The sequence below is a fragment of the Miniopterus natalensis genome, chromosome 10, assembly GCF_054644295.1.
Source record: "Miniopterus natalensis isolate mMinNat1 chromosome 10, mMinNat1.hap1, whole genome shotgun sequence".
Taxonomy (NCBI): Eukaryota; Metazoa; Chordata; class Mammalia; order Chiroptera; family Miniopteridae; genus Miniopterus; species Miniopterus natalensis.
The window spans coordinates 84,709,411-84,732,928 of NC_142090.1; the positions used below are offsets into that span (position 1 = coordinate 84,709,411).

At 50.3% G+C, this 23,518-nt stretch overlaps 2 protein-coding genes across 2 annotated transcripts; one reads left to right on the forward strand and one right to left on the reverse strand.

Moving 5' to 3' along the window:
• Positions 1-5,314: 5,314 nt before the first annotated feature.
• Positions 5,315-7,980, forward strand: MRPS24 (mitochondrial ribosomal protein S24). The gene is made up of 4 exons (XM_087821301.1): positions 5,315-5,476; positions 5,586-5,645; positions 5,742-5,853; positions 7,547-7,980. The coding sequence occupies exons 1-4, from the start codon at positions 5,438-5,440 to the stop codon at positions 7,828-7,830; spliced, it is 495 nt and encodes a 164-aa protein (XP_087677427.1). The 5' UTR covers positions 5,315-5,437; the 3' UTR covers positions 7,831-7,980.
• Positions 7,981-9,354: 1,374 nt separating this feature from the next.
• LOC107542059 (secretoglobin family 1C member 1-like) lies at positions 9,355-13,484 on the reverse strand. Its single transcript, XM_087820888.1, has 3 exons — positions 13,406-13,484; positions 9,683-9,879; positions 9,355-9,387 (listed from the first exon to the last, which is right to left on the reverse strand). Exons 1-3 carry the CDS (start codon positions 13,482-13,484, stop codon positions 9,355-9,357), a joined length of 309 nt encoding a protein of 102 aa, XP_087677014.1.
• Positions 13,485-23,518: the final 10,034 nt, after the last annotated feature.

The following is a 23,518-nucleotide window of genomic DNA, read 5'->3' on the forward strand; positions in this document are numbered from 1 at the left end:
TGAGGGAAGGGGCCCACAGCAGTGGACCTACGTGGGCAGAGAGCTGACAGGGAGCCGCTGCCCTCCGTGCCGCACCTCTGCTTCCTGGCAGCAGGCTCACCCCCTTCTGCCCTCAATGCCAGCCCTTCAGTTCACTGCAGTGTCCCTGGGGCCAGCCTTCCTCCCTGATGTCATGCCCACCTGCCACCATTGGAGCCAGAATTTGAGGCCCTTCTCCTGTTCATTCTCCAGCTAAAGTCCTGGCCTGCACTGGCCCTTACCAAGGTCACCTCGCTGAGCCTCAGAACCCAGTCACAGTGGTGTCACTAACTCAGAGAATTTCAGTTTAGTCCTTGGGGCCTCCTTCCCTTTGTATTTTGCGGCGTCACGAAAACTCGGCCCCAAGGTAGTGACCAGGAGCTCCGTGTCCTTTATTCCTTTTGCCAGATTCAGTAAGTGAGCCCTCTGCCCTGGAACAACTTCCTTGAACGCAGGCCCCTTGGCCCCTTTCCTGGAGTCCCAGGACATCTGCGGCTTCCTTGGTGTCTGGAATGTTGCCCCCTGGGTTCTGTGAGCCTCTAAACGAGCATAGCAGGCAGAGAGCCCCACTGGAACTCCAGAAACCTGATAAATTTAGGAAAATGTTTTCCTTTCTGAAACTTAAAAGGAATCTGTAACTCTCAGGCACTGGAAGGTCATCTTTTCCTGGGTCATTAAGTAACACAAATTTCAAGTTGTTCACCTGGAAATACCCCAAACTTTCCATTACTTTCTCCCCGAGGGCCATGGAAGCCACCCAGGTGCTTCTCCAGCACAGTGGGAATTTCACCCCGGGTATTTCTGGGCCCCAAGTTCAGGCACTGGAAACTTGTCTTAGAATTGTTGACTATCAACCAGTTCCCTTTAAAATTCATTCTAGCTATTCCTGAAATGTGAAGTGGGAAAGCCAGCCCTACTGGTTCTCTACTAATCAAGGGCTCTTTACTTGGGGGTCTACCAATTGTCCAAAGTTAAGTTTTGGTCATTGAATTCCTGATAATCAGGTGTGTGCTTGGCTCACAGCTTTCAATGGATTTTCAATGGGACGTGTTTCTTCCTCATGAGACATGAAGCAGTGTCTGCCACTGATGTCATCTTGGTTCTACTGAGACATAGTACCGAGTAGGGCTGGTGTTAGAAATCTGTATGAATGTACACCTGGTATGGTAGCTCTCCCAGCTCCTCAGATGTGAGTTAGCCCAGGACAGAAAAATCCTTTCTCTTTTTTTCTGAGTCAGTAGTTAAAAAAAAATGAATTTGACTATAAACCTATCCTCAGTTCCTAAGATGTCAACAAAACTAAGTCAGAGTTTGGCTTTATAAGCACTGATGAGTCAGGATCGAAGAATAGGGCGCAGAAGAGAGATCCTGGTTGTAGTGACTCTACCTCTCCCTCCCAGCACCCACGTGCTGTCCTATACCTGGGATTCCTTTCATCTGTCTTTGATCCTGCCCTGCAGGCTCTTCTCTCTCAGGATGGCAGCCCCACCTCCATTCCACCACCAAGGGGGCCTAGGACCTGTAATTACTCCTATTATGGTCCTTGTCTTATCTCTTGTCTGCTTGTCTGCCGCCCCTCCCCTCCAAGCTCCCTGCTCTGAGCCCCCGGCTCCTGCGCAGGGCAGTGTCAGCCCATGTTTGTTTCCTGATCTATCAGGGTGTCTGAGAATCAGGAAGTGAGGACTCAGTTGCTGGCGCACGTGAGGCCCATTTCCCCATCCGTCTATTCCAAGCCCTGGAGTTGGGGATTTCAGCCCCAGTTCTCAGTGTGGCCCAGGGCGTTCGTAATCGATTCCGTCAGGAGACTGGATTATTTCAGCACCTAGAAGCTGAAGTCAGTAGTGCTAGTTTGGGACCTAACCCACTGAACCCACCCCATTCTGTGCCCTAGCAGTGGGGAGAGGGCTGGAGAAGGAAACGGGTTTAGAGCCCCTCTGGCTACCCACACAAGAAAGAGGAAGGTGGTGATGTAACGGGTTCAGTTGTGGTTTGGCTTAGTTTCCAGAAGAGAGCTTGGAGCCTCAGGGATTCTTCCTGGTGAATGGGTTGGTTACTAGGAGAAAACAGGTTTACAGAATGTAAAGTGTGAGCTGTTTTGAGAATAAGTTAGTCTTGCAAGGAGAACCAGTGTGAGTGGGATTGTCTGGGCAAACCCCGCAGCCAACAGGAAGTCAGGCAGCTGCGCTGGTGGGGCACCCCTCCCTGAGGCTGGACTCTGGTGAGTTCCAGGAAATAAACACCATTTCTTGGCTGGACTGTGCCAGTCCAGGGGCCCAGAGCCCCTCTGACACAATGTTTCCCACAGCTGGCCAGTGCCCTATCTGATACAGATGAGCCCTTGGGCTGCACTAGACCCACTAGACAAGACTGTCTGGAAGACGTCCAGACCACCCAGGAGGTCCCTCCTTTGCCTTGTGGTCCAAGAGGGGCAGGCGTGGACTCAGTCAAGTCCCCTCTGAGTGAGCTGGCGTAGGGATATCCAACGGTCTCTCTCCAGGGTCCCTGCAAATCAGGTTCTGGGAGTCTGCTGCATAAATGTGGCATTCGGGGCCCTGGTTCTCACCCCTGGCTGCAAATCTGGATCATCTGAGGAGTGTTGCAAAAGCCCCCAGTCCTGTACTTGGGGTGTGGGGCCCGGTGGACTTGCACGTGCGGCCAGGGTTGAGAACTTCCACTCAGAGCGTAAGAGTGACTGACTCCTGGTGATCATGAGGAGAGCAAAGGGCTCATGTCTGAGAACAACACAGTTGTACATCCTTGTGTCCCGGGCCCTTGGTGTGGGTCACTTGTTCCTAGATGTGGCTGCTCCTTATCCAGGAAGTCCCCCACGGTCAGTCCTAAGCAGTCTGTGCTCAGCCACAGCAACCCAGGCAGGCCATTCCCCATCCTGCGTGGTTCTGAAGGGCCACACCCACACAGTGATGTAGTGGGACCCCAGACACTCACTACCATTTGCTTGTTTTAACCTCAGGTGAGTCTCTGACCTCCATCCTCTGATCTGTAGAACCTGGACAATACTGCCTTTGACAGGATTGACAGGGAAGCAAATGAAAAGCATAGGAAAATAAAACACCCATTAAAAATTTCCACTAGCAATGTAAAACAGTGCAACAACTCATACAAATGTGTTAAATTGTCCTTTTAAGTTATTTTAATCGTGCAAACACATGACCCCTCCACCCACATCAAGGAACTGGATGAAATCCTTTTTTGCAACAAGGCATAGTATAAAAAAAGATTTTTAAAAAGGTAGGTAACCATGAAAGATCTAGACCAGCTTGGAATTGCTGGGAAACATCTCAAGAAAAAAACGTTTGATCGAGGTATTGCCTCCTTCCTCGAGGGCAGAGCTAGAATCCCAAGCACAGTGGCCCCCGCTCAGCACTGTCTTCTGCTCGCAGAGGAGTTGAGGCCATTGTCACTTTTCCTGCAAAACCAGCTACTTTTCTCCTCTGGTTAAGGTCATGTTCCCGTGAGTTCTTATGAACCCTCAATAGCTGGCTCATTTCCATAACAGGATGTAGAAACCAGGGACTCACTCTGTTGTTAAAAACAGACCCCCCCCAACCACATTTATTATCTGCTCCCTCTGTCAGATGTTTTACAATGTAATTTTCAAAAGGACCATCACTGTCACCATTTTACAGATAAGGGAAACAGAGGCTCGGGAAGGTCAAGTCACTTGCCTAAATTACACAGCCAGGAATCAGTAATTCAAAAACCAAATCCCATGTTCCTCACCACTTTGGAGCAGATTTATAAAACATCAAATTATAATATTGTCAAACTGTACCAAAAATAAAATAGTATCAGTTTAAAAGGGTCCTTCAGGAAGAGTTGAAAGTTCTTACATTTGGAAAATATTGTTATTGGAGAACATCTCAGCCCTGTCCTGCCCCCTTATCCAACATGCTGAACATTTGGAGGCCACAGTTAAAAAAATTAGAACTAAAACATCCTTAGTGAAATGGGCATGAAAGGCACTGTCCTTTTACTAACGTTTTTGTTGTTTTTTGAGGACCCAGCTTCAAGTGGCCAAAGGAATCTTGGTCATGGAGAATGTACAGACTGAATCCAAGGGACTACTGCCTTGGTCCCTTTGCCTCTTCCCAGTGTGATCTTAGGCAACTTATCCTCCACCTTTGCCTCCATTTCCCCTCCATGTAGATGATATTCTTGTCATCTTCCCTCACATGGGAACCACAGCAGCAACAGGGTGGATGACGTAGGTAAAAAAACCCAACAGGCCAAATGTTGGCGATGCCACATGATTCAACCTTACAGAAACAATGACAGCTGTTTGTCCTAACAGCTCTGTGAGGTAGTATCAGTAAACCCATTTTATAGACCGTGAAACCAAGGCTCAAGTGTGCACAGATTGTTACACCAGGGGCCAGCTCCAGAGCCTAGATGCTAGGTATTTTCCTATCACCGTGTTGAGTTCTGAAATGACATAGTGTTGCTACTTTCCCTGTGACATTAGTGACCACTGGAGACCATGAAGGTGGTGGTGTGAGTGTCCCAAGCCCCTAATATCCCCATGGCTGCTCTTTGTCCCCTAAGGCAGACCAGGGCCCCTCACAGGTGACTCCCTGCCCTGTGCATGGCTCGTCCCAAGCCCTGGGTGACGTTTTAGCCAAAAGGTATTTGTTCTTCACTTGTGGATAAAGCCAGGAGTTCCTTTGTTTTAAATATTTGAAAATACTACTGAAAGTAAACTGTAACAGAAAAATTAAAAAAATAACTTAAAAATGGTTTAAAAAACCAAAGTAGTTTTCAGAATTATAAAAGAAATATGTTCATTATAGAAAATACATAAACCAAAAGAAATCACACATGATCATACTTTCCAAAGATAAACTACTGCTAACATTTGAAATACTGTCTCTGTATTTTCACTGTGTGTACATATTTTTTTTTTTACAAAAATGCATCTGGTTGACAGTTTTTGTGATCTTGTTTCTGTGTATCGTGAGGACTTTAATAAATATACTTCACATTGTGGGGAAAAAAGAAGAATCTTTGGAGACGAGACAAGACAAGTAGCCTAATTTGCAGAGCCTGAGAAACGCTCGAGGGGCGGTCCGGGCGGGCGGCGCGGGCCGGGGTGTCGTCCTCAGGACCCGCCCGCGCTCCGCCCCCCGCGACCTCGGGACCGGAGCCGCGACGCGAACGACGGCGCCGGCGGGCGGAGAGGTGCGGAAGCCCGGGTCTCGGGCTGCAGCCGAGCCGGCCCCGCCCCGCCCCGAGGCCACGCCCAGAGGCCCCGCCCAGAGGCCACGCCCCGGCAGAGGCCCCGCCCCGGCCAAGCGACTCACACCCGCGCCGGCTTCGACTTGGTCTCGTCCGCCGGGCAGCCTCCCGGCGCTGCCCTTTGCCCCGCGGGCGGTGCTACGTCACGGGCTGCGCTCAGCCCAAGATGGCGGCGCCCGTGTGCGGCCGGGGGCTCGGGCCGCGGGTGAGCGGGCGGCGGGGGAGCGGGCGGCGGGGGAGCGGGCGGCGCGGGCGGGCCGGCGGGTCGGAGGGCGCCCTCGTCGCCGTCTCACGCTCCCGCTCCCCACGCACAGGTGCTGTCCTGGGGCCGAGCGCTGCCGCGCGCCCTGCACGTCTCCGCCGTGTGCGCCAAGGTGAGCCGGCCGCGGCGGGGGGGCGAGCGGCCGGGGCCGGGGCCAGGTCGTAGCCTGGGTCGTGCGCACTGACTTACGGCCGCTCTTTGCTCCTAGAACCGGGCGGCCCGGGTCCGAGTGGGCAAAGGGGACAAGCCGGTGACCTACGAGGAGGCGCACGCGCCCCACTTCATCGCGCACCGCAAGGGCTGGCTGTCGCTGCACACAGGTGAGGGCGGGGACGCTGGCGGTTGGCGGTGCGACCCCAGGCCCCGCGGAAGTTCTCAGTTGTGACCGACACAGGCCGAAATGAGCTCGTGGGAGAGGTTTTGTTCAGATCGGTAGCCAGTGTCGGCGTCATAGTTCGTTCACGTTCAAAGGGGCGGTGAGAGCCGCGCCCGGCAGGTCCGGCGCGTTGGAGGGTGTTCGCCAGGGATGCGGAGCTGGCCCTTTCCGCGGGTAGCGGACACCGGCGGCGGCGCCTTGGAAGCCACTGCACGAGAGGAGACGGGAGCTGGGCTTTGCTCCGTTGCCTGTGGTCCACAGAGACGCAGAATGGCCCAGAGGCAGTGGAAGGAGTGAACCCCGTAGCAGTGACTCGGGCTGGGGGGGGGTGGCCCAAAGCCTGCAGTTTCCACTGAAGCACAGGTTTTGCTTTGCTCTGTGTTTGTGCCTTTGCCTACTCTTGACACTTTCTTGGTCATTGTCAGACATGGGCACCTTCCCAGTTGAGGTTGAACAGGGCTCTGCCCTCTGCCCGCTCTCTTTTTTAAAAAAAATGTATCCACACTCATTCTTCTAAAAAACTTTTTGCATTTATTGGGGTGACATTGGTTACTTGAGTTACATAGGTTTCGGGTGTACAACTCTGTAATGCATCATCTGTATATTGTCTGTTCACCACCTCAAGTCAAGACTCCTTCTGGGCTCTGCTCTCTTGTTTCAGCTTTCCTACAGTAAATGTGTCCTTTTTGAGATTTATTAGTGCCACGTTTTTGCAATTTTGTGCTTTTTATTGGTGACTCAGCTGCTTTAAAATAGCAGGTGATGCCGAAGTGCTAGTGAAGTGCCCCTGAGCTCACAGAGGCTGTGACCGAGTTGACAGAGACTGCGTGTTCGATGACTTCCTTCAGGCTTGAGCCCTAGTGCTGCTGGGGGAGCTCAGTGTTAATCAGCTCACGTAACCCACAGGGTGTCTCTAAGTAGAAACACACAAACCAAGGTTATGTGTTGATCTGTTTACAAGCACAATAGAACTAAAAGGCTTGCGGAGCCTCACCCTGCATTTCCCCAGGAGCTGAGCTTCGGTTTTTGCTAATTCACTGATCACGGTGACTTTATAGAACTATTGTAAATTAATGATAATCAACTGCATTTTGTTCAGTATGAGGGTTTTCAACTTGGATGTTTCCTATGTACTTATTTAGAGAAATTAAAGATTCTTGTCCCCCCACCCTTTCTGGGGTCTCGTTCTTAGATCTGGAGGTGGTGGTGGAGATTCAGTGGATATTGTGAGAGGTGTAGGGGTGGCAGGGTCCACACTGAGAATCACTGGGTGAAGGCCATGGCCCTGGCTTGTGAGAAAGCTCATGCTCCAAACCTCAGAAGGAGTCGGTGGCCTCATCTCTGGCCTGTGGGATGACCAGTGCTCTAAGGCAGTCAAGCAAGAGCTGGAAAGGGAGTGATCATCTGAGTTCTGTGTCCTGGCCAAGGCCTCATTCTTTCCTTTTGTAAAACAAGGCTACTGATAGTACCTAGTTTGGGAGTTCAGTGAAGTAATGTACTTGGAACTTTAAAGTGTTTTTCTTATTCCACTTACAGAAGGAAGGAGAAGTGGCGGGGTTGGGGGTGGACTTGGGTGCCCTTGCTTTTGGGTGTTACCTCTGGAGCTTTGGGTGATTCTGAGGTGTTCTTCTCTTCAGGTAACCTGGATGGGGAGGACCGTGCTGCAGAGCGAACGGTGGAGGATGTTTTTCTTCGCAAGTTTATGCTGGGCACCTTCCCCGGCTGCCTGGCTGACCAGCTTGTCCTGAAGCGCCGGGCTAACCAGGTGGAGATCTGTGCTCTGGTCTTGAGGCAGCTTCCTGCGCACAAGTTCTACTTCCTCGTGGGCTACAGTGAGACCCTGCTGTCCCATTTCTACAAGTGTCCTGTGCGTGTGTACTTGCAAACGGTGCCCTCAAAGGTTGTGTATAAGTACATCTAGGACATTCATCTTTTTTTGTGTCAGGCTCTAGCCTACAAAGGACAGAAACGAGTGGGAAAGGGGTGAAGTAGAAATGGGGGTACACATCCCTTCAGAATCCACAGACTTCACTTTCAAAGCTGCTGTTGAATAAATGGACTGTCCATGTTGTCTGGCCTCTCATTCTGTCTTTATGCTGGGAGGCCCCAGTCCTACCTCCATGCCTGCCTTTGCCCCCACTGATGGGCAGGAGTGCAGGCCACCCACTCCCCAGCAGGACCGCAAGCTGGGTCCTGTACCTAAGGGTAGTTGAAGCTTCTGTTTGGAGCAGTGGGTTTGCTCTGCCCTCATTAGTGCCCAAGGCAGCAGCATTAGACCCTTGGGTACAAGCCCAGACTAGCTGTCTCTTCTGGGCCTCACTGACTACCCCTCACTGGCTTTCAGGGGGTATGGCCAGGTTTCTCCCACTCAGAGGATGCTGGGCATGCCTGGGCAGGAGCAGTGGGTAAAGGTGGGGAGCTTCTTGGCTGAGGCTGTGCTATGGGGTGGGGCAGGGTGAGGGGCCCTCTGGAGAGTCCCTTACCTCTTCGATCCAGGTGTGTCACTCAGAGCAACCTATGGACTGAGCCTCCTCAGAGGTGGTCCTGTTGCGTCATCCCCCAAAAGGAGGCAGGAGAGGAAGGCCTCTACCTCTCTCTTCTCTCCCACTGAGGAGCTTTGAGAGTTGGGGAGGGGCCCGGCCCCTGAGCTCTAGAATGTGGCTCTATGGGATGGTGGGTTCTAGATTCCTGTCTGTGTGATGAAGACAATGGCTTCTGTTAGAGGGACCCTGCCCCTTGCCAGGCATGGCTCTGTCCTGGGACTTCGCTCTGCTCCTTGTTGCAGGAAAAGGGACAGTGAAGTCCTGGACCAGGACAATGAGGCCACAGGGTCCAGACCCAGGTAACCAAGGAGCAAAGGTGAGGGGCAGAGCTGAACCTACTGAGCCCTGCCCCCTACAGAGACCTGAGCTGGGAACAGTTGAGAAGGAGTCCTGGGGTCCAGGGTGAATGTGGGTGGGAGCCTGAGGGGAGCTGGTGTTCTCCTGTGGGACCTTTGTAGACCCTGCTCTGCCTCTGGTGCCCTGCTGGCCAGCTGGACCCTCAGACTCATTGTCCTCACTAGCAGGTGCCATCTTCTTAACTTCCGCAGGATTCCTCCTGGGCCTCTGGGTTGGGTGTCTTCCAGGCTCTTGGGTGACTTTGGGGAGTGAATTGCTCTCAACCCCCTGGGCCTTTGGTGTGGTGTACTTACCCATGCATGCTTCATGCGTGTGACCCTATGCATGTGCACCTGCGTGTGTGTGTGCACTTGTGCGCGTGCACACACGTGTGGTTGTGTCCCTGAGTGTGGGAAGAGACAGGAACCAGAGCCTGTACTGCAGAAGACTTTATTGATTGAACAGTTGAGGACAGATTCATGCATGGGGAAGTTGCAGTAGTTGATGTGGCCATGGCTGTTCATGTAGCTGGTTGTATGGCTTCTTGTACGCACATCTGGGGTCCACTAGGTGCTATCCTCACTGCCCAGCACTTGCACCTAGAATGCAGACACAGGTGGGGTCTCATCCCTGGTGACCAATCAGAGAGCCACAGTTCCATCAGGAAAACAGGTGCAGGCCACCCTCTGGGGGACAATGGGCTTTGGCACATGTAGTTCCCCCCTAGCAGCTGGGGAGCTGGGGTGTGTGCATGTGCCTGTGTGTGTGTGTGTGTAGGGACTGAGGGCTGCTCTGCAGGCAGTGAGATCTGGGATGTCACCCCTGCTGGTGAGGCATGTTGGGGTGTATGGGGTGCAGGTCTGGGGAGAATGGGTGCCCTCCCAGACACAGTACCAGCAGCTTGACCAGCTCCACCTTGTGCATGGGATGCAGGCCAACTATGCAGGACTTGGGCTCAGTCAGTGCGGCCCTGGCATCTGCATTGACGTTGTACTTGCCCAGGGGCCCCTCATAGAGCTCCTCTGGGGACCTTACCAGCAGCATTTGTAGGAAGTCCATGAAAAACTCATTGTCCTTCCCTGCGGCCAGCCCTGCATGGTGGGGGCGACATAATGCCAGGACAGGAGGATGGCAACCCAATCCCAGCCCCTAATGTCCCCAGGTCTCCAACCTCAGTGGTCTCCACTTTCCCCAATTTCTCCACAATGCCTACCTCACCTGCCCCAGGTGCTCCCCACAGTTACCACACCACACCTGCCCCAGGTGTGCCCCACAATTACCCGCACCTCACCTGCCCCAGGTGTCCCCCATGACTACCCTGCCTCATCTGCCTGTGGTCTTCCTCCACAACATCCCCAAACCCACCTGCCCTCAGACCCTGCCCATCACCCTAACCTCAGCTTTCTTTCCTCACTCCATGCTCCCTGGGTCACAAGTGGGGGCGGGGGCGGGGGGGAGGAGAGTCAAGCCCCTGATGCAAGGACCCTCCCTTCATGTGAGCTTGGCTGGCCTAGGGCTTGGAGGGTTGGGTCAGGCTGGGCTGGGGTGGGAACTGGAGTTGGCAGAGGCCGGGGTTGTTGCCCACATTTGTTTCCTGTGATGGAGGAGGGGTTGGGTGCCTTGATAGGTGGGCATCATCTACTGTAAGGGGCCCAGTGCCTGGATTTTCACAGCTTACCAGTCCCCCCCCCCACCCCCCAACAGCAGAATGTGCTGGAAGCACCTGTCAGCGTGCAGGTGCAGAGCAAGGTGACAGCTGCTGTTCCCCTTCATGGCTGACAGCGGAGGTTCCTCAGGAGCTGCCTTGGCAGGCTTTATGTCTCAGGGCCAGTGGGCGGGTGGAACCTGGCTGGTGGCAGGCTGGCCTGCCCATCAGGACCTGGCAAGTGAGAGCCCAGGTAGGGCAGCGAGGGTGAGTACTGAGCAGACGCAGGCTTGGGTGTAGGGGTGGTTGACAAATGGTTTGGGGGCAAGTGGACATAGATGAGGGGGTGACGCAAGCCTGGTCAGTGATGAAGGATGGCCAAGGCTGGGATGCTCAGGGCCTCTGGCTTGTAGCTCAGAGTGACAAGATCTGGGTTGGTTCTGGGTATTCGTTTTGGGGTGGGAGTTCCCCTCCACTCGAGGAGCGACCTGGGTCCACATCTGGCTCAGAGTCCAGGAACAGGGTGGCGGTTTCTGCTGCCCCAGGTGCGACAGCAGAGGGGGGCTTTCTGGGGCTTCCTGGGGCCCGTGCATCTGGTTGTGGGAGACGGGCCCAGGGCTGCAGCTGGCCTGAGCTAGGCAGCAGCATCCAGGGGGTGAAGGTGAGCCTGAGAGCACTGAGGCGTGAGGAGCAGGGCCGTCCCTGAGGCCTGGTGGGATGATCGTGTCCTTGCCGGGGAGGAAGGAGGGGACGCAGACGAGAAGAGTTTCCTTCTGTGGCCAGGCCAGCCCAGGGAGCTCTAGGATTCAGGGAAGCCAGCTGCAGCCACCTGATGGAGGCACTGAGGGGCTCCTGCTGTTCAACTTTGAGGGATTTAAATATCAAAACAACCTGCTTACAATGGATTTTAATACATTGAACAACAAAAAGTTTCTAGGAATCCACAAAAAAAGAGCAGGGAGGGAGAAGGGAGAGTTTCTTTTTCAGGAGAATGTTGGGTGAAAAAGTATGTAATTATTGAGAATATTATAGAGCCACCTTTTTGCCATCGCTTATATAATCGTTTATTCAGGCAGGAATCATCAATGGGCGCTGTAGCCACTGGGTGCAAGGGAACTGGGGAACAGAACTTTAACAAAGTCAAACTATACACACACACACACACACACACACACACACACACACACATATAATAATGTATAAATCTGATGGGAACCACCTAATCAAGTTATGAAACTCTGCATCCCTCTTGACATGACACAATATGATGTACACATAATTATATTCTGACTAAAAGTCTAAACTGAAAAAAAAAATTGCCAGAAATGGTAAAATGTGAATCGCTAAAAATACTAAAATGTGGAAACACATAGTAATAAAAATTATTTCTAAATGTCTTTAAATGAAAATTGGCAGATTAAATTTAAAATAACTACAAATTATGGTTTTATCACATACATAGAATAAAATCTAAGACAGTGACAGCAAAAAGGACAACGCAAAAGAAAACAAATACAGTATTGCTTTAATAATATATGTGAAGTGTCAGTGTGAGAAACATTCAAACATATAGAGACTTTTTTTTTTAGTTTATTTGAGCCAAACTGTCGACAGTTTCTGGGAAGCAGAATCTCAACAGGATGAGATAATGCTCCGGAGAATGGCAGGTGTTTGAGATCTTTACCCACCTTTAATGGGGTTGTTTTTTTATAGTCCCTTGCGTATTTTGAGCAGAAATCCTGTATCAGATATGTTTTTTAAAAAAATTTATATTGTTGAAAGTATTACAGATATCCCCTTTTTCTCCCCATCAGATGTGTGTTTTGCAAATATTTTCTCCTAGCATGTGGCTTGTCTTTAAGTAAAGAAAAATTTAGAAAACTCTAAGAAATAATTCATATAAATACTGGCAAATAATCAAAATTAACAAGAAATTGATTATGGAACTAAATATACTAGTAATTCTATTATTTTATTATTATGACTATTATTCTTATGACTTTTTTTTTTAATATATCTTTATTGATTTCAGAGAGGAAAGGAAAGGGAGAGAGAGAGATAGAAACATCAATGATGAGAGTCATTGATCAGCCTCCTCCTGCACGTTCCCGACCGGAGATCAAGCCCGCAACCCGGGCATATGCTCTGACTGGGAATCGAACCCTGATCTCCTGGATCCTAGGTCGACGCTCAACCACTGAGCCATGCCCAGCTGGGCTATTCTTATGACTTTTAAAAATATTGCTAATTTTAAAATCTTTCTATTTTCCAAATATAAGAAAAACTAAAAGGAGACAGACAACAGACAGGCCTAGTCAGGGTGAAGATGGCTTTTGTCAGGGAAGGTTCTCATCTAGGACATGACCGTCCGCCACAAACTGCTTTTAGTTAAAAAGTGTTCATTTTGGACTATCCTTTGAAGTTACTTTAGGTCTCTGAGTTACCAAGGCTTTCACGCAGTCATTGCCTGAGTTTGTAAGGTTAGTATTGGGCCCCTTTTGGTTCATATATTTCCCTTTTGGTCATAAATTCAACCCTTTGAGATTTTGCTCCACGGTATATGTCGACAGTTTGGCTCAAATAAACTCAAAAATTCTTCACAGGTGAATGTTTTCTTATGTTAACAGTCTCAATAGAATAAAATCTTTCTAATAACGCAGCTGTCTATACCCAGAGTGTGCTGGGCACATGAGGAGAGGTACTGGTGGGTAGTAGGCTCCTGTCCCTGCAGCAGCTCCCGTACAGGCTCAGTGCCCATCTATCAGGGGTGGGCTGGGCAGGGGTCTCCTTGGCCGCCACTAGTTAGATTAGATGCCTCTGACTCTGTTTTCAACTCCCCCAGATTTTAGGGCAGCCCATATTTTATGTCTACCTCTTGTGATACTGGCTGCTTCTCGAGATACTGGCTGCCTCTCTCAATAGTGCCAGCCTCTTGCAATAGTGCCCGCCTCTCACGATAGTGTCTGCCTCACAATAGTTGCTGCCACTTGCAATTGTCGCTGCCTCTCGTGATAGTGACTGCATCTCGCAATACTGGCTGCCTGGTGACATGGTTCCTGACTTTGGCAATCCTGGCTGCCCCTTGAGATAATCGCTGCCTCTAGAAAGTGATGCCTCTCTGTGTAATGAATGCCTCTCATCCTAGTGCCTGCCTCCCAAGGTACTGGCTGCCTCATGAGATAGTGGCTGCATCTCCCTTACTGCGATACTGCACACACCTCGTGATAGTGGTGCCTGGTTTAGGAAGCTGTCTGTCAGATAGTAGCTGCTGCTTGCCGTAGTCACTGCACTTGTGATAGTGCCTAGCTTTATGGTCCTTGACCTCTGACCCACGAATTCATGTCTACTGTGCTCATCATAGCATTATTTTATTATGTTAGAGTTAGGGGTTAGGGTTAGGGTTAGGGTTAGGGTTAGGGCTAGGGTTAGGGCTAGGGTTAGGGTTAGGGTTAGGGTTAGGGGTTAGGGTTAGGGTTAGGGTTAGGGCTAGGGCTAGGGTTAGGGTTAGGGTTAGGGCTAGGGTTAGGGTTAGGGCTAGGGCTAGGGTTAGGGTTAGGGTTAGGGTTAGGGTTAGGGGTTGGGGTTAGGGTTAGGGCTAGGGTTAGGGTTAGGGTTAGGGTTAGGGGTTAGGGTTAGGGTTAGGGTTAAGGGTTAGAGTTAGGGTTTTAGGGTTAGGGTTACGGTTAGGGCTAGGGTGAGGATTAAGGCTAGGGTTTGGGTTAGGGCTAAGGTTAAAGTGAGGAATAGGATTGGGTTAGTGTTAACATTAGGGTTAGGGCTAGGGTTACTTTTAGGTTTAAGGCTAGGGTTAGGGTTAGAGCTAATGTTAATCTTAGGACCAGGTTTATGGCTAGGTTTAGGGTTAGGGCTAGGGTTAGTGTTAAGGCTAGTGTTATAGTTAGACTTAGGGCTAAGGCTAGGGTTAAGGTTAGTGCTAGGGTTAGGATAGAATTAGATATTGTCCTAAGGTTAGTGAGAGGGCTAGGTTAAAGGCTAGGGTTAAGGCCATGGTTAGGTTTAAGGCTAGGTTTAGGGTTAGGATTAGGGTTAGTGGTAGATTTAGGGTTAGGGTTTGGGCTAGGGTTAGGTTTATGCCTAGAGCTATTGTTAGGGTTAGGGTTACGTTTAGGGTTATGGTTAGTTTCAGTGTTAGGAATAGGATTAGGACTAGGATTAGGGTTAGGTTTAGGGCTAAGTTTAGCATTTGGGTTAGGGCTATGATTGGGGTTAGGGCTAGGGTTAGGGTTAGGGCTAGGGTTAGGATTAGGATTAGTTTCAGGATCATGACTAGGGTTAGAGCTAGGGCTAGTGTTAGGGTTATGGCTAGGGTTAGGGTTTATCTCAGGGGTAGGGATATGGCTAGGATAGAGTTGGAGCTATTGTTAGGGTTTCACTTAGGCTTAGGGCTAGGTTTAGGGTTAGGGTTTTGTTTAGGTTTAGGGATAGGGTTAGGGTTAGGGTTAGGGCTAGTGTTAGGGGTAGGGGTAAGGATAGTGTTATGATTAGGGTTAAGGTTAGGGCTAGGGTTAGGGCTAAGGTAGGACTGGGTCTAGGTCTAGGGCTAGGTCTAGGGCTAGGGCTAGGTCTAGGTCTAGGGTTAGTATTAGGGATAGGACTAGTGTTACATTTAGGGTTAGGGTCAGGGCTAGATTTACAGTTAGGGGTAGTGTTAGGTGTAGGGCTAGGGTTATGTTTCTCTTAGGGTCAGGGCTAGGTTTAGGGTTAGGATTAGGGCTAGGGTTAGGGTTAGTGTTATGTCTAGGGTTATGTTTAGGGTTAGTGTTATGGTTAGGGGTATGGTTACGTTTAGGATTAGGGCTAGGGCAAGGGTTATGGTTAGGGCTAGTGTTAGGTTTAGGTTAGGGTTAGGTTGTCGCTTAAGGTTAGGGCTAGGGTTAGGGCTATGGGTAAGGTTAGACTTAAGGCCAGTGTTTAGGCCAGGGTTAGGGTTAGTGTTAGGGTGAAAGTTTGTGCTACGTTTTGTGTTAGGGTTCTGTGTTGGGGTCAGTTAGCAGCTGAAACTTGTCATAACAGCTGCCTATTTGGATTTGTTTCTATATATTAGGTAGGCCTGCTAGGACAACCTGTTTTTTTTTGGAGGGTCTGTAGTGCAGGCCAATGCCAGACGCTGTTTGTGAGTGGCCTTGAGCACCCTGTTTGGAGCTATCAATAACCCACAGCTTGAGGTCCCCTCTGTTGGGGCTGGGTGTGTTCGGACAGGACCGAGATGCACACCTAAGTCTGCTTTTGCAAGGCCTGGGTCCAGAAGCAGATCAGGCAAAGACTCAAAGCACTCTGAGGTCTGCCTCTGCCTGCAGGCTGATAAACCTGATTCTCTTAATGAGCCTCATGCTGTAGAAACTCCAGGGGGGCAGGGCGAGAGGTTTTCTTGCAGGGTGGGGCAATTGCTTCCTCCTCAGGCAAAAGCTGCTTGGAAGGTAAGTGTGTGCCTCTGCAGTCTGGGGAATGGCTCGGCACAGGAATCCAGAGGGGTGCCTTCCGCCTAGATTCTCCTCACACAGCTACGGTCCACTCTGCCCTGCCTCTGCTGAAGCCCAAGGTGAGTGGCTGCACACGAAACTTTGTGCGTTGGCTCTTTAAGAGGGTGCCTGCATTTCCAGGTGTCTCTCCCTGGCAGATAGAAACCAGGCTCCTTTTCAGGGCCAGATGTTATGTGGGCACCTGTCTTAGGTCTGGTGCTCTGGGTTGGGGAGCCCCACCAGGGGTTGAGGCCCCAGAGTCCTCAGTGGGAGCCCCCAACAGCTGAGATCTCCCTCCGGACCTTCAGCTGCTGCCTGTGGGAGCCCAGCCAGCCCTCTCGTGCCTCTGCACTTCCTACCCGTCTCTATGCGATCTTCCCTTTTCCTCCTTGGTGATGAGGTTGCCTTCCAGCTCATCTTCAGTTGCAGTTGGTTTTTCAGGATGGTTTTCTAAAGTTCAGTTGTCATTCCAGTTTGGTCCCTGGAGAGTGGCAGGGTAGTCTCCACTCAATCCGCCACCATCTTCAGTCTGCCCAGGTTATCGTTCTCATGTATTTTATTTGTCAAAATAAAATATGCACATGAGACAAAATAAGACAGTGAGGAAAGAGCAGAAAATGAAAGTGCTCCTGAGGACCTGCCAGCTCCTGCCCCTGCAGCGGAGGGTGGAGATTCTGAGACTCGTCTCTCCTGACTCTCACCCCACAGTAGAAATATCATTATCTTGGTTTATTTCATAAGGGTCATTGCTGTCATCAGTCCCTTTAAAGAATGTGCACTGGGATAGGTGTATCTGTATTGTCCTCCAGTACAATAGCATCGTGAGACCTCCCACCTCTTCAGGAAGGTGCCTGGGCTATGACTGCGGCCCATGCCCCACATTTCTGAGTCTTCTGTGGTTACAGACATGTTTTCTTGGGTTTTCTAATTGTCTTCCTTTTATTCTTCCATCGCCTGCTTTTTTTCACATCCTTTAGTCTTTCTAGTGTTTGAAGTGTCCCCAGTGAAGACTTGCTGCTTGCAGCCCTCCTCCCTGTCCCCATCTCAGGGATGTGTCCCTGAGCCAGGGGTGAGGCCGTCCTCCCGACAGCCCCTGCAGTAGCTTCCCTGGGTCGGCTCCAGGGTGCCCCGAGTCACAGGTCTCACCCTCTCTGTCCTGACACCCCTATTATGTCCGAGACTGTCTTCAGTTAACTTGACAGTAAAGGGTGAGTGAAAAATAAATTTCCTCATAAATGGTTCTCAGGTTGTCTTTCATCTGCCCTCACATTTGACTAACGATTTGACAGGGACAGAATTCAGAGTTTAAAATACTTTTCCCACTAGAAACCTGAAGGCCTCGTATCACTGCGTCAGCCAGGGTCCTTGATAAGTCATAAGTCGCTCGGACATTTCCTTCTCTGCAGGTCACCTGCGATTCCTTTATTGGTGCTTTTGAAAAGGTTAAAGTTATGCAGGTAACTGGTTACTAACATCACATAATTGTCAGGTACCGTTCATCATAATTTGGTGTCTGTATACTGAGTTGTGTGCTTAACTTTTGTATATATATATTTTAGTATGTTTTTATTGATTTCAGAGAGAGGAAGGGAGAGGGAGAGAGGGGGGAAGGGGGGAGAGAGAAACATCAATGATGAGAGAAAGTCATTGATGGGCTGCCTCCTGCATGCCTCTTACTGGGGATCGAGCCCGAAACCCAGGCATGTGCCCTGACCTGGCATTGAAACTCAGACCTCCTGGTTCATAGGTTGATGCTCAACCATGGAGTCACCCCGCCTGAGCTGTTACCCTGTATTTTGAGCCCTTCACCCAATTCTCCCTCCTCTACCCCTATTGCCAGGTAACCACCCTTCTGGGACCTGTCCCTATGAGTTGGATTGTTTTTGTTAGTTCACTGGTTACTCTTTTTGTTTTATATCCCATCCGCTGTGAACGGCTAAAGCTGAAAAGGAGGGTTTTGTTTTGAGTTTTAAGTCCTAGGTAAGAGTCTTTCTAATTCACCTTGGTGCTAAGCCTTTGAGTTTAAATACAATATCAAGGTCTCCTTTAAGCCCTGGGCATTGTTTGGTCATCTTACTCGTTAGTCTCTTTGATGATCTCTTCCTTCCATGCTCTCAGGTCTCTCTCTCAAGCACAGATGTGATGTGGATGTTGGAAATCCTGGACCAATCTTCCAAAATGGTTACCTTGTTTCTTAGGTCTTCTTTTCTTTGTTATTGGACATGCTTTCGAGGGTGTTTCTTAAACTCTGTCTTCCAATATTGTATTTCGACAGATATATTTTAAGAGAATTCCTAGCTTTGCCTTGGTTGTGCTGCATGTGAGCCAGGCACCATCCCCCCCACATTGGGCTGTGGATGTTCCCTGTGTGCAGGATTCGCGGATCCACCCAGCAGCAGCCCCCAGAGCACATACCAGGGGGAGGGTCCGGGCACCACTGTTAGCCAGGCAGGCAGACAGGTGGGCAGCTTCCTGGTGACACAGCCCCCACTGCAGGCTCCAGAATTTGCCTTCCATCAGAGGTAAGGCAGCAAAGCCTTGTGGCTCAGGCAACACTATCCACAGGCTATGGGGGGAGTCTTACCTGGTTTACTGATGCCCACCAAGACAGTGCCAATAAAGTCCTTTGCTTACCTGTTTCTGGAAATCACAACAGTCCCCAGCCAGCATCTCCCAAAAAGAAGAGGGTGTTTTTTCCCTCAGACGAACATCCCGAATCGTGAGGGCAGACAGGATATCTGTCCCAAGGATGGTGCTCAGGCCTTTTCCTGAGATTGTCCTGGGACTTTCCTGAAGCCTCTTTCTGGCCTTTTCTTTCCCCAGATAAAGGCTGTCAGAGTTTCTGAGCAGCATAAAGATCCTGGATTCATATCCAGATTGTAGTCTTAAAGGGCCTTGGGAGGGCCATGGGGATCCTGGGTGCTGTGGACTGGCTGTGTGTGGGGCCAGAGCAACAGTCCAGCAGCATCCAGAGCAACAGTCCAGGAGCATGCAGACAGGGGGAACCAAGGAGCGTGGTGAGGAATTTCCACACCTGCCCCGTCTACCTTTCCCAGCCCTAGCCCCTGCCATCCAGCCAGGTGAGGCTTTCCTAGGAGGTAGCGTGGGCTTCCTTCCTAACTCCTGGAGTGAATCAGCTGGCCAAAGATGAACACAGGACATGAGGCCTCGAGGCTGGACGTCAATGGAATGGGAGCTGGGGGTTGTGCAGTGGGGAGCAGGGTTGTTCATGGGGGAGGGGGAGTCAGGCAGAGGGCACCTGCCTGAGTAATGCTGTGTGGGTTTTCCAGGCACAGTGGGCTGACAGCCAGGCTTGCAGCGATGCCTTCTGGGGGGCCAGGATGCTCCTTGAGCTTTCAGGGGGAAGCCTGGGCTGAGCCACCTCTCAGAGCCAAGCCAGTGCCCTAGGGAAGCAGGTGTGGCCATTCGTCCATTCAACACAAGTGACAGCTTTATCCTGATGAAAACGGGAGATTTCCTGAGTTTCCTGGGTTGTTCTGCTGAGAAGTGTTGTGGGCTCTCTGGCCCGTGCCATGTTTGGAAGGTGCCTCGGGAACTCTAATGCTGCGGTCGTAGGCCATGGTGTTCTTTCTGCGGTGAATCTGCTTCTGTCTCATTAGGATGCTTTGGTCTGTCTCCAGGTGGGCCAAGGATGCCTTTGAGTCGCAACTTCCCGTTGATGCTTTCCTTTCTTTTCCAGAGTCATTCCCATCTCAAGGTGGGAGGAGTTTTCTACCTGGCAATTTCCTCGTTCACCTCAGTCATTTCATTTTCTCCACGGGGCTCGCCCAGTCTGAGCATCGAGGGCGGGGCTTCGGGGTGGTGAAGCTGTCAGGTCTGTGGTTGCAGGCCCTCTTCCCTGGGAAGGGGGTGGTGGCCTCGGCGCCCCGGGCGCCCTCTGTGCCCTGAGACATTGGTGCTGACCGTGGGGGAGGATGCGGTTGGCGTTGTTGGTCACAGCGGCTCCTGTAACTTGGGGGACTTCGGGGGCCACAGGCCACGTCCTGGGGCCCCAGCCGGTGCATCTGCTTCCGCGAAGCACACCCATCGGTTGATTCTTATATGTGCCCTGGCGGGGATCGAACCTGCAACCTTGTCCTAGTCTGGAGGGCCCTCTAACCAACCGCGCTATCCTGCCGGGATGCCAATGACACGCCAACCCCTCTGTCATCGCAGCCTAGTTAACGTCTCCTTGCGGTGGAAGTGACCTTTAAACCCTCTTGCCCTGGCAGCCACTGGGACATGTCCTGAGGCTGAAATGAGGTTTATTCAGTGGGCTCGATGTGGGCTGCGCCATAGCACATCCGGCAGTTTCCCGGGGTCTGTAGGAAAATCCCCTATAGTCAGTACCGTGAATCATCATTAAACGAGGGTCCTGTTCCTACGAGGTGCCCTCCCCATTTCACAGTCACGGTTAACAGAGGGTGATCCACATCTCTGCCCCCAACAATATCACGCCAACGTGACGTCTTAGCCCACGTGATGTTGCTTGGTGCCCGGCCTGACGTCGCATCTTTGGGGCCCAGAGGCTGGACACCCAGGTTCCTGATGGAGCTGGCTGCGGACTGGCTGCCTTCATGGGCCTCGGCCTCTGTCCGTGAAGTGGAGACGGAGTTGGGGAGCCCCTCGGCCAACAGCATTCCCTGCGCGTTTCACCCAGGAGGCCCGGGTCAGATTCAGTTCCCGAGATCATGATCCTTGGGGCGCAGAGGGTGTAGCGCCTTTGTTCTGCCCCCTCTGCGCCCTGGCCACGGTCACTTTAGAGACATTCCAAGCGTGTTTCTCTGCTGCCCTCTCCTGGGCACCTTGGGAATAACACCCGGGCGCAGGAGCTCAGGAAAAGCGGCGGGGTAGAGGGGCATCACCTGCATGTTGAATGCTGCCATCTCGTGGGCACCTTGGGAATAACACCCGGGCGCAGGTGATCAGGCAAACCTGGGGGTAGAGCGGATTATTTGTGAATGTTGAACTCCATTTGCGGGTCATGTTGTTGAAGTTTCTTACATCACATTGAGGTTTTAGTGGCCGTCTGTTGGTTCTGAAAGAGGTAGGCTCTGTCCCTGAATGAGAGGTGTGTTAAATCTATTACGATTATCAATTTGTCTATTGATTATCAATTTCCCTTGTCTTTTTTATATACTTTGAGTGTGTTATTAAGTTCAGACCTTTTTACCCATTCTGAAACAACCAGCTTTAGAACAACTCACTTTATTTTTCCCTTGAAAATATGTTTCCGTACCTTATACCTTCTGTTATCCAAAGCATACGCTTTCTTCCCAATTAATTAAAATTCGTAACTCTTTAAAACCTTTGATTTTAGTGACCCCTCTAAAGTAAGCAATTACTACTCTTTAGACTGAGTTTTATGAACACATTTCAAACATACTCTCAGTTTCAAAAAGCACACCTCCCACAAATTATAAGACATTACATCAACAGCTTGAAATTTAAAAAGGAATAGTTGAAATAAGTTAAGTTGATTTACATAGATTGCTAAGGTTCTTCTTTTTCTTTTCCTTTTTCTTTCCTTTCAAAAAGGCTCACCTCCCAGAAACTTGTATTTTATTTTAGTATTTTAAAAGATTATCTAGATAAGAGTTTTTGACCAGGTATTTGCATTTGAAAGGTCTGAGGACTGGGTTTCATAAAGCCAACTATCTATGTGAATCTGAGGAACTGAGGAGGTTTTGGGGAGGTAAAAAGATTTGGTGGGCTTGGATATTTTGGAGTCACACCTGTGGCCCTATAAAGACTAATTGTAAAATAAGGACAGTTACTCTTAAAAACTTAAGGATTGGGAAATATTGGCAAAAGACTAACAAATTCATTCATCCATTCTTTGAAATGGGCTAGTGCTAGGGTGAGGGCGAGGGTGAGGGCTAGGTTTAGAGCTAAGGCTAGGCTTAGGGTTGTTAGCGTTAGGGCTAGGGTTCCTTCAGCCTGCATGGGGATTCAACTGTCGATGGTGACCACACGATATTTTTCTGACTCATAATCTATATGTCTGAGTCCATTTGTCCACTCAGAGCAGGAGTCTCACAGGGAGGAGCCGCTCTTTTGTGTCTGTACCACCTTGCTCCCACTCACGGTCTGATCCTCAAACAGGAGCTCCCTGTTCATACAAACTCCACTCAGTACACAGAGCTAACCATATTATGCCCACCCATGATCTAGCATGTAGAAGGTGGGTTCCCACCAAACCACAGGAGGGATCTGTGAAGCCAGAGGACAGGGGTATCCACTGTTGGCTGCATCTTCATCTTCTGTGACCTGGCCCTCATAAGGGCCAAAGTGCAGACCCAGCGGCAGATCCGATTCCTCTTTCCACACTCCAAGCCCAGCCTCGGGGATGCTTCACAGTCTGATTTTCAACCCAGGGGGCAGAGTAAAGGCTGAGTGGTTGGGGTGCCCCTTGTCCACTGCACTGTCTTTTACAGATATAGGGGGCCCATGCACAGCACAGCTGTCAATGAAGACGTTCTGACACTTCTCACAATCTGGAAGCAAGAGGAACAGGGATCAGGAAAGATGTAGTGCATGTTCCTGGATGTAAAGAGTTTCAGAGAGAACCCAGGCACTCACATAATTGAGCCTCAATCCTGTACTCCAGGTCACTAGAAGAAAGGAATGATTTGGGCACCCAATGACCAGATGAAATTATTGTATCAAGATATAACATGCTTCTTGGTGAGGGTCACTTACGGAGGTAGTCGCCGTCCTGGGTGTTCGCTGACCTCTTGGTACATGTGGTCCTTTCTTTCTCGTAGGCTGTACATCTTCACTTCCATCCCCTTCCTCCTGAGTTCTAAGTTGGAGAAGAGCAGGTGAGAGAGGGTGGTGGGGTGTGGAGTGTTGGTCCCTGTTTTGTCAGAAAACACACAATCTCTTCCCATTAAATTATTACCTGTTCTGCCCGGCCGGGTGTGGCTCAGCAGTTGAGCGTTGACCTAGGATCCAGGCGATCAGGGTTCGATTCCCGGTCAGGGCACATGCCCAGGTTGTGGGCTGCAGCCGATCAATGACTCTCTCATCATTGATGTTTCTATCTCTCTCTCTCCCTCTCCTTTCCTCTCTCTGAAATCAATAAAGATATATTTAAAAAAAATTATTACCTGTTCTATATACTCTTGGTATTTTCCTCTGTTAAGTAAGAGAGACTAAGACTCCACAAAGACTACCAAAGACGGATTCAATTTTAGTTTCTAGATTTTTCCCATTATCAGGGAAAATCTTTCCCAATCTTTACTCATTCATAAAATATTTATTGAGGGCACATTATGTGTTAGGTATTGAGTAAAGGCTTGGGCATACAACACCAAGAAAGTATGGTTGCTATTATCACAGATGCATTTATTGGAAAACTTGCCTGTGTCAGTTACTTTAAATATAATGTAATGCTCTCAAACAATATATGAGTTATGTATCCTATGTTCCCTTTACACATGAGCATTCAGGAGCTCAAGGTTTATAAGATTTTCCCAAAGTTCCAGTGCTACCTTCTGTCTCAGCTTAATCCAGCTTCAATCCAGGCCTCTGCAGTCTACCCCACATACATAAGCCATACTTACCAGCCTTTCTAGAGGACTTAGTGGAACTGAAACCTCC

Coding starts and splice junctions, on each gene's coding strand:
- LOC107542059 (XM_087820888.1), bottom strand. CDS start 13,484: ATGTCACCAGGCAGCCAGTATTGCGAGATGCAGTCACTATCACGAGAG. Junction 9,880..13,405: donor TGCAAGTGGCAGCAACTATT/GTGAGGCAGACA, acceptor CCCACCATGCAG/GGCTGGCCGCAGGGAAGGAC. Junction 9,388..9,682: donor TGGAGCTGGTCAAGCTGCTG/GTACTGTGTCTG, acceptor TCTGCATTCTAG/GTGCAAGTGCTGGGCAGTGA.
- MRPS24 (XM_087821301.1), top strand. CDS start 5,438: ATGGCGGCGCCCGTGTGCGGCCGGGGGCTCGGGCCGCGG. Junction 5,477..5,585: donor GCCGGGGGCTCGGGCCGCGG/GTGAGCGGGCGG, acceptor CCCCACGCACAG/GTGCTGTCCTGGGGCCGAGC. Junction 5,854..7,546: donor CTGGCTGTCGCTGCACACAG/GTGAGGGCGGGG, acceptor TCTTCTCTTCAG/GTAACCTGGATGGGGAGGAC.